At 45.3% G+C, this 13,887-nt stretch overlaps 1 protein-coding gene across 1 annotated transcript in view; it reads left to right on the top strand.

Moving 5' to 3' along the window:
- The first annotated feature begins 453 nt into the window (after nucleotides 1-453).
- The window catches only part of LOC105565068 (liprin-beta-2), a 67,473-nt gene continuing 54,039 nt past the window's right edge, over nucleotides 454-13,887 (top strand). The window contains exons 1-2 of the mRNA XM_012017926.1: nucleotides 454-1,522; nucleotides 8,919-9,031. Of these exons, the coding sequence (XP_011873316.1) occupies nucleotides 1,426-1,522; nucleotides 8,919-9,031 (210 nt within the window). The 5' untranslated portion in view covers nucleotides 454-1,425. The remainder of the gene's footprint in view (nucleotides 1,523-8,918; nucleotides 9,032-13,887) is intronic.

Genomic DNA, 13,887 nt, shown 5'->3' with positions numbered 1-13,887 from the left:
AGAGATGCTGTTGAATTAAAGAAAAATGAAGTTGCTTGAATTAAACGTTAACGTCACGGGCTGCCACGAACATACATAATTCACTCAAGTGTATTTGCTATGGATTTTAATTTTAAACATTGAACTAAATATTTAGATTAAAGACAACTATCTGATGTTTTTCATTCATATGGTTGATACAACTTCGTGTTTTCCGTGTATAATAAAAAATTTAAATATAAGAAGAGGGATAGTACATAGAAAGATGTTGCAGATTACAATTGACTAATTACCGCACCCACCTAGAATACGAAACACTAATTAGGTCACACGCGGAGAGAATTTGTTTTTCAAATTTATCCTGAAATTTATGTAATCGTGGAATAACACGACATTTCAAGGAATTTTATGAGAGTGTTTTGAAATGTATGGTAAAATTTCAAAAATTCTCGTAAAATTCTTCAAAATGCCACGTTGTCTCACGATCGCGCGATTTTCGGGATCAATTTTAAGAGAAAATTCTCTCTACGTAAGATCAGAGTGCGCGAGTATGTACAAGTGTCCCGACGAATCGTAGATTTAAGAGAGCATCGCCTAACGCTCGAAAGATAACTGATTGTAAGTTCACCCTGCTGATATTTAACAGAACTCCTACTGCAATTGCAGGTAGCTATGCAGTTAGAGCGAGAGAGAGGGGGGGGGGGGAGTGACTCGGTAATCGTAACACATAAATTAACGTTGCTGTGAGCGTGGGTGGCACGACAGTTTATCTATAGTATGCAACGTTGTTTTAGCACTAGTTACCGGCGAGAGACTGACTTTTGCGCGGCATCAGATGCGAGTTAATTACATTAATTAGCACATTGACATGTACCTTACAACTTTACCATTATACTCGTCCCCGACAGCGTGAAAACCGCACTTGTATTATGCATTTGTCGAGCGCTGCCGGTGAATTAGTGGTCTTACATTAATGCACTAATCACGAAAGGTTAATGAGATTACACGTAAAGCTACATCGCGCCGTTGCGTAAACCGTGTAGCTTTCAAAGCAACAAAGGGTGGGAAAGCCGCTTAAGACGACAGGCCGACCGATTCGCGCAAGCGCAGACAGTCGTCTCGCCCGCAAGGAGTTTAGACTCCTCCTTTTTTTCCTTTTGTTATCTCATCGTTAGCTCTTTTCGCGTTAAACGCACGCTAATCCGCCACATATTTTAAGCTTTAATACAATAGTTTCGTCGCGACGAAATTCAATATCCGATCGACTGACGGGGGGGGTATCGAGTCGAAAAGTTTCGACATGGGACCGAACGTCGAGGAGCGTCGAGCGGTTCAATAATCGTTTCCGATAGGTTTTTTTGTTTTTCATGAGAACGTTTCGTTTAATCTGTCAATTTCAGATACGTCCACGGCAAACACACGCTCGGTGAAGAACCACTCGCGAAAATGAGCGCGGCCGTAGAAAACGGCGTGGACCCCTCGAAGCCGCGCGGCGGCGTTTTCTCGAGGGCGTTCGCCAAGCGTGCGCAGCCCTACGAGGAAGGTGAGTCCGACGACAGCTTCTGGTCACTCTCGGGCAGGTTGTGGTGTTACACTCTGGGACTCCCACCCCCTTCCCCCCCCTCCCCTTTTCCCTCTGGTGCTTGGGAAGATAAACATCGCGCTGGGTTTCCAAGTCTGGTGCCCGCCGCGCGGAGTTTCCGCCGGAAATTCGAGGCACTTACGGGCTTATCTTGAATAATGGCGTCAATCAAAGTCGTAGGCAAAACACACACGGTGTTGCGCGTATCCGATGCATTATACAATTACGGTTATTAATTGCATGCAGATTGCTATTTATTTAAGTACGTCGCGCACGTCGTTACGCTCTTAGCGCGGTGCTCCGTCTTTGTAACGCGATCCTGGGTCACGTAGTTTGATGGTAATGCGTCGCGACGCCTCATATATACGTACATAACGCGTCACATGCCGTTATGACTTTTATTGCCGTGTTACATATCGCTCGTGTCTACCTCGGTCCGCGCTGCGTGTACCCTCGCGACAAGCTCGATATGTTTCCAACGCGTGATAAACCATAAAGAATCTCGCTTTCACTGAACAGACAGTGTAACATCGGCGCGAACCGCGCATCAGGTTATTCCGCGTCCGCCCCGACCTCGATGTATCTCCGATTGAAATAGTATGAACGGAAAGGAAAAAGAAAAGATAGAAAATACCCCGTGCTTAACAGTGCTTTGGGATCTTTCCAATTTGTGCACTGACAAGATTTGGTTATAATAATCCAAGCTTCGTTAATGTTACCTAGATCTATGGTGAAATAGTTTCAACTAAACGCATAGGTTTATGATGATATAAATTGGTTGAAGTTGAAACATTGCGGAATTCAGTTGGCTCAACTAAATGCAAAATTTACTCTTTCAAAATGTTTATAATTATTACCGGACGTTTTGCTATTATTAATAAATTCAGTAATAATGGCCAAAATTTTTTCAAAAAATGTATTACTACCCTAGTAGCACGGTGCATTGGCTAAACATTGGCTAAATGTTGGTCCAAAGTTGGTTATATTAGAAATGCGTGGCCGATATTGTCCAACGTAAAGCCAATATTGGCCAGAAAATAAATGTAAATATTGCACGACAATAATTATATAATATTAGATTTATATTGGAAGTGCATTGGCCAATATGTAACAATGTAACAACACTATTGGTCTAATATTGATGCCTAATATTAGACCAATATTAAAGAGACATATTGGCTAAATAAGAAAAGGCGTCCATCTTACGATATTGGACCAATATTGGGAATACTAGATTTACATTATTTCCCAATATTGCGTTAATATACAGGGTATCTCAGGAGGAAAGATCTTCTTTTACCCGCAGACGTTTATGAGATTGGATGAAGGGTGAAGTGTACAGAAAAAAGTACATACACGAGACCTTCAAGTAGCTCTAACAGTGGGGAATGGGACATATGTTCATATGAACATTTTTGCTTAAAATGACCGATACTATCACTTCCCAGGATATTGATCTTTCTCCCTGGAACACCCTGTATTGTGCTACTAGTGTATGTGCATCTGACAAATTTACCTAGAATTTTTTCAGAGTAGCGATGTAATAATGTAATAATACAACGTTTCATCTCGTCTATCGCTTCTCTTCTAACATCCCGGTGACAGATTCGTACTTTATGCAAAATGAATGGTGTTCCGTTTGGCGAACGTGCGGCGGAATGGTCTACATTTATAAAGGATCACCCTGGGCGGCTCTCGGGGACTCTTGCAGGTGCGCCGATTCCGCCGCAACTTGAAGCTTCGCACCGCCCGTAGAATTCCGCTCTAATTGGAGAGAGAGAATATTTGCCCCGCTTACACTTCGCTTGTAATTCAAAACATCGCTAATCCATTAATCCTGTTTCCAGCGCGCCGTGTACGCGCCGCTGTACGGAAGTCATACCGGTAAACTATGCGCTCCGCCGGATATATATATTAAGCGCAAGGTAATTCTGGTACCAGTGTCTCGTGGATTACGAGGAACTCGTTGCGATACGTCGGTATTAAGATGCGCGCCGTGCAATCGGAATACGTTTGCGCGTTGAACGCGCGATTATTAAAATTTTCGTCGGCCATTAAGGGGATGCTGGAGCGATTCTGCACTTTTTACACCTTTGGCTCTGTCAATTCGTGAAAACGTTTGTGTAATGTACAAATTATGTGGCTTTTGTGTACAGTGTCCCACTAATCGGACCAATTGTAAGTCAGAGAACAACGTATCATTGAAATTAAGCTTAGAAACCTGAAAAGCTGAAAAGAGAGGCAAGAGTCCCGTCATGTCTTGTTAGGTAAAATGAAGTAGTGCATCGGTGTGTCACCGATTTTTACCCAAAACAAGACATGGCGGGACTGTTGCCTCACTTCTCAGCTCGAAGGTAGCAGTCTAGTGGCACACAGAAGTCTGTGGCGTTAACGCGATGCCGTCGAAAACAATTTCCTTTGAAATTTTACAACAAGCGGGACGGATCTGTCCGATACCAGGCGGCTTGTCGATTCACACGCCGCTAATTTCCCGGCAAGATTTATGCCGTCCCGTGCACCCGCGATTTAACTTTCATTGCTTGTCAGACCAGTCATTCATTTTCCTCGACGTCGAGAAAGTTAGAATCGCAATGGCGCGATAGATAGCGGGGTCCAAAAGGTCGTAGCGCGCACACGTCGTCTCTCGGTTGTCCCGGAAGTCGGAATGATACACGTGTCGCGGTTATGATTTGCGGCCGCCGCGCCGCATTTTAAGCGCGAAACGAAATCTTAGCTTGGCATAATGCATTATGTAAATACGCCGGCGCACGGCGCCGTCGACGTGCTTCATTTCCATGCGAAATCGGCCGGCGTATCCGCACTCCGATTCCTTCGATACAATTAATCGGACGCCGAGAGACGTTGAGCCAGCGGTCTCCCGCCGTAAAGCAGTTTTGCCGCGCCGCGAGCGGAGCGCTATCGAGTATCGCTTTATCCGCGCCGAACGCCATAAAGGGGCTCCTGTTTCGCATTAGCCGGCCGCACGACCTCGATAGTTCCGAGTCGGTGTAAAAGCTCATAAAGAATCTCGCTTCCGAGGCGCGGGCGGCGCATAATATCGGCGCGCGCCGTATATCAGGGCGAGCCCCGCAACCACCCCGCTGCGCCGAGGAAACGACGGAGGCGTATCTACTTCTCTCTGTGTTTGCGGTAGACCTACAGTACCGGCCAAAATTGTATCGCCTTTCCATGACTTTTTCAGCGCAACTAGTTTTGTATTTTGTACAATTTCATTGCAAGATGCATCTGTTATCAGGTGTCTACTGTAAAATGTTGAGCACATTCGATACACTTTAACGATACTCTCCAAGGACCTGTGCCCGCGATGCTAGAACTTGGTCCAAGTTCTTGTTTCGAGAAGTGTGTAGCCAATCAACTTGCAGCTTTTATGGAATAGCCGCAGGTCGATTGGCTACACATTTCTCGAAACTACAACTTGGACCAAGTTCCAGCATCCTTGGACACAGGCCTTAACAGTCAACCAGTGGATTATCACTGAAAACCGTCAATAGCCACTGATTTGCAAATTTATTTAAACCATCTACTTTTTATTTACTTCTACCAGAACATTTGCGAGATTTGAAGAAATAGATAGGAATTCTCGTAGACATTCCAGTCTCAATCAAATGAAATTTGAAAAAGACAAGAGATTTTATTAAGACGAGGAAAGAGGCTACAACGGTTCGACCAAATTCCTTATTCTTTAATTAAAATCTACCAGTTTCGCCGAGTATCCATTTTTACGTTGATTAATTGTTCACTGGCGACAATAGGTCGTTATTCTTGCACTGAAAAAAATTTCTGGTTGAATATGGACGAATCAGATAATTCCTTTAGGATTTACCAGAATTCCTGTAATCCTACAGAAATTCTGGTAAATCCTAAAGGAATTCTGGTAAATCCTAAAGGAATTATCTGATTCGTCCATATTCAACCAGAAATTTTTTTCAGTGTGATACACTCGGAGAACCCAAGGGTGATGTAATTTTGGCCGGTACTGTATATACTCCCGACCTGGTAAGGGACCATCCAGGACCACATAAGCTCGCCGTGCACTTTGACGCGTGCACCGCTACAAATCCGAGGCTATAGGTGCGCCGAGGCGAGACGCCCCGCAAACACGGCCGACATCGCGCCGCCGTATCGACATCGCGCGGAATATTTCAACGCGGTCGCCTACTTTCGCGAGAGCACCGCTCTCGCCTCTCTCGCGTTGCACGCGAGATTTATCGTTTCGGTGGCTCGTGTCGACGGGCTGATTCATTCCGCGCTCGCCGGCCTCGCGAGACCGTAAACGCGAGTTTGGAAAATTTGTGAAATGAACCGAGGTCAGTTTGACGCCGCTCCATGATTTAATGGTTCGATGACGGGGGGTATTTAAAAGTTCTGTAATCCGAGAGACTGTTTTTCCCGCGAAAGCCGATTTCTTCGGGAGTGTCGGTCGTTAAATATTTTACAATTTGTCGCGTATATTTTTTTTAATAAAAGAGAATAATTAATTTCTCTAACTGCACTCGTGAAGATTTATATCTTTTGCGAGAAGCGCAGAAACCTACGAATTATGGCTAATCTTTAACGCGGAAGTATACAGCTGTGTTTAATCGAGAATCTCCGACACGAAGCACTACCGAGTTTCCTTCTTTTAGTTAGGGTAGCAACGATCGCGCGAGATTATTCGGTAAGGACGCTCGACGTTTCTGATGCGCGCGAGAGTGCTTCCTGCTGTGTTTGAAGAACCGCTGCTATCTCGAGATCAGACTTCCGTGAAGGAAAGGGGTCTTGGCCGATCTACCCGTTCGGGCGTGTTTTTTTTCTGCTCGTCTACTCATCAATCGGCTTAAAGATGACAGACAGACGTCTGAGCCGACGATAATTGCAAGCCGTTTAATGGAAGTCGAAAAAATGGTTAAGCCCGCATTTTCTTCCGATTCGTAAACGTACAGTGTCGAAATCACTCAATAGTTTCAATTCGCGGGTAGATTTTCCCCTGTAATTTGTACATTTATTAATATTCAGTCATGCTGCGGTCTTCGAATTGGGATCTGACATCCGTAGTCGTGACATTTGGTGACGAGAAATAAAAGCAGTAGAAGCCCATTGCATAATAGAGCATTATAGTCAGGTGCTATTTCATTAATTAATTTTTATTATGGATTGCGAGATATTTTCTCCGCGTTCTAAAAGTTAATGCATAAAAACTTTGGGATCGATTTTTGATACATACAAAGTAATCAGAACTCTGCGATAAATTGTTTTTAAAAACCCAACAGTTACTTGGAAGACTTTCATAAAGTACAAGAAAATAAATTAAAATACGGACTTTCAATGTTTGCATAAAGATGCGTTTTCTTTCATTTTACATTGTGACTCACGCACTCTTGTTTCGATTTTACTGTAATGACCTTATTACTCTGTCACGTACATTTGTTAAGATCGTGCTCGAAAAGGACCGAAAGCAATGGTCGAAACGTTGCACGTCGCACTATTAATGTGTGCTAAACTTGGGCCAGTTAAGGTCGACGTAAACTTATTTATTATTAATATTTACTTTTGAATAGGATGAGATAAGTAGATAGAGATTGAATATTCCGTGTAACGACGCAGCTGCTAAGTGATCTCATTTTTGTTGACGATATTTCCACCGTTGTAAAGTTCAGTTTGTCTCAACCCTCGGCGGAAAGCAGTTTTACGACTAGTCGTTTCTCGAGATCTCGCGATAATACGTTCATCCTTCGAGGGTTTCGCAGAGCGCCTGAGGATCCGCTCGGAAGACGTTCGGCGATCTAGGATTCGTATCTTATCGACAAGAGAGACCTTTGTCTTCGGCGCAAACAGGACTTGTCGATAAAACATGTTTCTCCGGTCCAAGTTTTCCTCCGTTCTCGCACAAGCGGCAATTTAATTGCGCTTAATTGCAACTCCGACGAAACAAATAATACTCTAATAGCATCCGGGCTTGTCCCCGATACCGATTACGCGACAAAGCAAGCGAGTCCGCGTTAAACCCTGGCAGCGCCGTTGGCGCATTCATAGGAAAAATGGTGCGCGAGATTAAAGCCGAATTAACGGTAAACGTCATAAAATTATCACCAAGTAGCGGCAACGCAAAACGCGCATTGTTAATGCAATTATACGCTCTCGCGTGGCCCACGATTGGCTCTGGGCGATTTAATATTTTCCGATGAATTCGCGGGATTTTAAGCCGGCGATTTTCCACCAGTATTGCTCAACGTAACGTTGACCGCCGTTAATGTTGCGTCCCCTCGTCGCCGCGGTATCCCAGTCTCGCTTCAAGTCGAAATGCATTTTTAATGAGGCTGCAATATATTCCGTTGTGCGGTCTACGGATCCGTCTCGAATTTTGCTTATGCCACATCAAAGCCGACGTCGCGTCGTCGACTACGTACGCGTCTCTGCTAAATTTGCGCTTAAGCTCGCGCGGAGAGTTCCACAATGTATTATCCGGTATTATATAACTCCACCTTCCTCTTTCTCTCTCCCTCTCTCTCTCTCTCTCTCTCTCTCTGCAGGGAAGACTGATCTTTTATCAGGATGCACCGCTTCATACCACCGTTTTCCTTTGACGATGGCTGTTTTATAAAAGCAACAGAAACTTTTGAGACGTAAAATTCTCCTATCAGTTCCGCTAAGCTCGAGCCGCACCCGCAACTCATAAGCTTAAGCTTCTAATCTCACGCGAGTTCGAAAGTATACAAAATGGTTTAAAGTGCAGCATCGCGCGCCACCATCTTTTAAAGGCTCTACCGCAGCACGTAGCTTCTGCGCGATCTCGTGGAAGCGTCGAAGGCGCGTGTCTATCCCGAGCTTACCTCGGGCACCTCAGCGAAACGAGCTCCTCTCACGAACTTGTCGATAACAGTTTGGCAACCCCTGGGCCTTTCCACCTTCGCGCCACGATCACCGGCTACCACGGGAATTCAATTATCCCGCCGTTCGAACCACCGGCCGGGCGAAGATAATACGAGACGAACGAGCCGGGAGACCGGTCATCTTTGGCGCCGGTGGGCGCGGGCTCGGGAATTCCCCGACTTCTCGCGTGTCTCGGATGAAAGGCTTAGCGCGATCCAATGGCGCACATACCCGCCGCGTAGCCCTCACGTGCCAACAATTTCCGCAAAGCTCGGTCACTTACCGCAATTGTTACAAGTCCCGAATGACCTGTAAAACACCGTAATGCCGATGTCAAGGACGTCCCTTTTTGTCAGACGTCTCCCGGAGACTACGTCAAAGCTTTGGACTTTTCCCGCGAACTAACAGTTGTGCGACAGCAATTTTCGCTCTTGCAGCCCGTGGCGTTTGAATTTTACGATTGATTCGGTTCTTTTTTCTATTGCAGCTCTGAAGACATTGAATCGTTTGAACAAGGAAGGCGAGGCGCTTGCCCTTCAAGATGACCTCACAACGCACCCCACCCTGGCCTTGATGCGGCGCATCCTTGCAGATGCACAGGTAAGACATATAAATTTTAAACGAGCCTCGCGCAACGCACGTCCGAACGACGTTTAATTTATTCAGACTTTCTGGAATCGAAAATACAGTCACACGACGCGTAATCTGATAACGCTAGACCTTTCATAAGAAGATAGAGCCCGGCATAGTTAAAACACGCTACTACAAATCGTCTCACGCGAACTCCATACCCGAGTCAAGGGCCGTCTACATTGGAAGTGAGCAGTAAGAAGTAAGAAAACCGTAACCTTTACTTATCGGTGTAAAAGCTAAAGTGCAGGCATAATTTTTTAAAATATTTCTACCGCTGGTCGAACTGCGCTCTAATTCGCCGAGAGGAAGCGTCAGAGCTGAAGTAGGAGTAAGAAATAGAACTGATTCATTTCTTCTACTCCTACTCTTACTTACGCCAGGCTTACTTCATCTATTGTAGACGATCCTTTAAATAGCCTCTACGCCAAAGTTAATTTCGAATAGATAAGAGGCTCAGGTATCAAGAGGTATGTCGAGTCGAAATTTTGACCCTATGTTGAACCTTTAATTCTATTATACAGTAGGACCTAAGACAGTAAAAGAGGTCGAACTGCAAGCACAAAATTTACTCCTACTTTAAAACTGATAGTGTCGTAAATTTCTACTTTTGCCAATTTAGCATTAAAGTAGGTCCTTTTAAGTAGGAGCTGAAGTAAATATAATGTCATCAAAGTAGGTTATTGCTGGTCTATGTAGGTGTACAGATCAGCTAAGTAGGTGTAAATTATCCTTAAAAGTGTCCAAATAGCACAAAAATTTCGACTCGAGTATATGCTTATACCGAAATTCATTGTCTGCGTATAAAGCAGAGTATTGGCAAACGTGTCGTGATCGAATCGATCTTAACTTTTCGTGAAACCGTTTCTTCGAGCGGCGCGAATAAAACTGCGCAATGAGACTTTGACGTCATTAATCGTCGCAATTAGCACAACTGAAAATCCATCTTCTTTCGCGAGAAGATTAATTTTGCCCCAGCGTCCTCTGGTCTGCGGGATTAACTTTTCACCGTCGCGAGAAGGAAAGAAACGATTTCTATAACCGCAGAAAACTGTGTGCATTTGTTCGAGCTGGAAACCGACCAAAAATGTTTCCTCATTGTCGTCGGGTGAGCAGCCCTCTCGAGGCGAGAGGCGCGCGTCGATTTTCAAGAAAGCGGGGAACCGAGAATTCGATGGGGTTAATTGTCAGGCCGACAGAGGGTCGCCCTATTGATAGTGGATTCCTTTGTTCACCGCCAACCATTGTTACCTATGCACGCGCGACCCCCGGCTGCGATTTGCCGACATTTCCCCACGGCTCCTGCCCGATGTTTATTATCAAAGAGAGAGATGGTGGATGTTGTCGGGGAGAGTTGCGTTCGTGACCGTTGGAGGGAAAAAAAATGGGGGACCGGTGGTAACTCTCGCGCGACGGGCTTATCGGTGCAAGCAAGGTAACAAAATGAGGGCTGGTGTGGAAAAAGTGTCCTTCGCGTGATTCGGGTGTTTCGTATGGCTCGTGTCAGATATGAGACTGTTTCGTGTAACAACATGTTTCGTATCTCGTTACGATCGATACGCCTACTCGTGAAATTCTTGCGAGAGGTTCTCAGGTATCTAAAATATTCCATAGGAGCAACAATATTTCGATAAGATAATTCAATAAAGAGATCCCGAGGGGCTGGCAATTCTTTAAATTTAATTGCGGTAATTTTGGGCCGATAATTAACTTGCGTCGATAGCCTGTGCTTGTGCAGCTAATAATTAAACGAAAACCACCCCCGGCGATTTACGCTTCTCCAGATAGTTGTAACGAGGGAGAATTAAGTCGAAAATGGCTACTGTTCCCCGTCTAAAATTGGAAGGTCAAAGTCGCGCGTCAGAAACACGTAAATTAATTTGCTAAAATGGGGGGGATGTATCTATGGATACTCGCAGGTTTAAAAGACGGATGTAAAGGGCAAAACCCCTTTTGTAGTGGCTTCGCCGACGGGGTGAGCGTCGACGAGTTACTGTTCCGCTACTTTAGACATCTTTGTAATGAAACGCGTAAATTTGTGTGAGTGAATCCAATGGTACATAAGAACAGACCTGTGAAAATTGAAGACTCGGGGATAAAGGAAACGTTGAAATAAGCTCAAAAATTTAGTTTCTTTTTTTATCGGGAAATGTGCCCAAATGTTATTTATGCTCTAATAGCGGTTGTTAAAGCCAATATTGTGAAAGTCATACGTTCAAATTGAACTGATTCACGGATTAATTAATGTAAAGCGTACACGCGAAAATTCTGTATCTTGCGTTAATTAAATTTGTGAATGCCCCTGCATAAAACAAACGGCATCCATCGTTAATATCTCGCTTGTTTCGCAACAATCGCGAAGTGTCGCTTTTAATGTAAAAATCCGCGCTCTACGGAAACGTATTACTCGATATTGATCACCGCTGCACGCGCGGATAAAAGGCGAACGGGAATGGCCGAACTTTCATTTTAGCGTGTCATTCATTTGGAGCGTAACGCGCGTCGAAAGCACTCGCTGTTAAAAGAGCCGTCAGACTTGTTAATGTTTGATATCATGATTTTCGCTGGGCGGATAGATTAATGTTGGCGCACGGCTAATTTTCGTGGCGTATTGCCGGCGATAAATTGCAAAACGTTTTATGCAACATAATGCAAGGGATGGTATTACACGAGCGCGGGATCGTGCGTAACCCATTGGGGCTTCAATTGTTACCGTATTATTGAATTCTTGTTACTTTGTGGTACGCGCGTGACGGCCTGTACATTAATTCGACATCACCTGAACGCTCTGGGGGAAAGAAAAGACAGTTAGCAGCCCATTTTGGGGCCCACAATTAGCAATCCAAGTATTTGCATTAACTCTACTCTGGGAAAAATTTTGGCCGTTTCTTTTTGTAGTTAAGCAACTTAACATTTCGGTTAGTGCCTCTTAAGTGAAAATTGTCTTTGCGTTGCTGAATATCGACAGAACTAGTTGAGAGAATTGATTAGTGCTACTTCAAAATCCTGGATATAGATAGAATAGCTAATTGCGATTTTTAGTTACGCGGGGCAAAATTCGCAAAGGATTAGAGTTGCGAACAATCCAGATAATTCGATTACTAATTGTGGGCCCCAAAATGGGTTGCTAACTGTCTTTCTTTTCCCCCGAGGGCGCGCGTGGAGATATTTCGTTAGGCTAGCGCGTTTCAGAGTCGCGCTGTGCAACGTTTTTTCTCGACGCTCATTATCCCCTCAAACGGAACCGGTAATGATGTGTTCCCGGCGGGGGAAGAACTCGCGGAAGCGACGCGGATTCGGATTATAGCTAAATCACACGCGACACGTCGCGCATAAACACGTTATCCGACGAATGGCGTTCGGACGTGGCGGATGTGGCAATTTCGAGATTAATGCAATCAAACTGATGGCCCGCAGTTTGCTGACAATGGACACGCGCACGGCGAAAATTAAAGTTGGGCCGCGCGCTTGCGTTCCGCAATTATAACGCCGTAAAAAAAAAACCCCCTCGGCGGCAACTTGTGTTCGGCGAGGTGATGTGATGCGAGGTGGGAACATTATCATGTCACGAATTAGCGGGGGAGATTTTCCTGTAATACGACCGAATATCACGTATCAATTATCTTACGTTAATTGCGGATCGTATAACGCTCGGATATACAATGTAAATATGTAATTATCGACAATTTAGGCGTACGATGTAAAATTATTTAAATGCACAATATTGGAAAACAAATACGAAACCGTACACGGGGTGAGTGTACGCATTGAGGAATGATCTCCTTGCAGGGTGTGAGTCTCGTTTATGCGGTACACAATTTCTTGTCTCTCGGTAATATTGCTATTGAGAAAATGCAGATTTCACCCCCAATTGTCGTCGCCATTGAACGATCAAGCGTCAACGATCGCGTCTACCTACTTGACGCATTGAAAAGTGTATAAAGTGCACGGTCGTTCTTTGCCGCTTGAGCGCAAACAGCCCTTAAAGCGCGCGTTACGGGCGCTTTTGAGCCAGGCATCGGGAAAAGTCGCGCTTTCAATCGCGCCCCCGTTTTCCAAAAGATGATCAATCGGCCGCCGAGCAATATCCGGCGGAAGGAGAATTTCCACTCGACGTTCCAAGGTGAAATCGCCCCATTATACCCGCGTTTGAATTTCGATCTCCCGCGCGTATCTAAGCGACAGGAACGGGAACCCTGGAGGAGGAACTGGTACCCGCGGAGGGCGGTACCCGAGGGGGGAAAAGAGGAGGCTGCGTCGTGCGCTCCGGTCGGGTCGCAGGACACATAGAAAAGGAGAAACGTGACGGGGCATATGAATCGGGCATAATGTCGCCTTAGCGTACACCGCGGAACGGATACGCGCCGACAGAGCCGGTAACAAAGTTTCCCAGCTGCTGGGATGCGATCGATACGAGCGGTATCACAAAGTTCAAATGCGGCTTCGCCTCGCTACGGCGAGAAACGTTGCCGGGAATCTTGCGAGGGTGCTGGTAAACAGAAGTTTATGAAAGCGATACGGCTTCTCGCGCCAGCGCGCGACTGCAATTTTCTTCTCTTCTTTTTTCATTTTCAACGTGAGACGTATAGGGCTCTCGCGCGCAGTGGCGTTCGATTACTTAAAGTTTAAACGATACCGGACGACACGCGTCGAGATATCGACGCTTCGGGAGTCTTGCGGGAGGGTAGATCGTCGAAGTTGCGGCCGATGTCTGATGACAGATGCGGCATGGAAAATAGATAGGGGTGTACTATTCCTGGGGATACTCTAAGCGGAGTTTGGCCAAAGTAGCTCCTCTTTCTAATTGCTCTGGGAAAAAAAAATAC

The sequence above is a fragment of the Vollenhovia emeryi genome, unplaced genomic scaffold, assembly GCF_000949405.1.
Source record: "Vollenhovia emeryi isolate VEMERY1.0 unplaced genomic scaffold, V.emery_V1.0 DF939155.1, whole genome shotgun sequence".
In the NCBI taxonomy this organism is placed as follows: domain Eukaryota; kingdom Metazoa; phylum Arthropoda; class Insecta; order Hymenoptera; family Formicidae; genus Vollenhovia; species Vollenhovia emeryi.
Note: the sequence above shows the minus strand (reverse complement) of the source record. Positions and strands in the feature narration are given on the sequence as shown.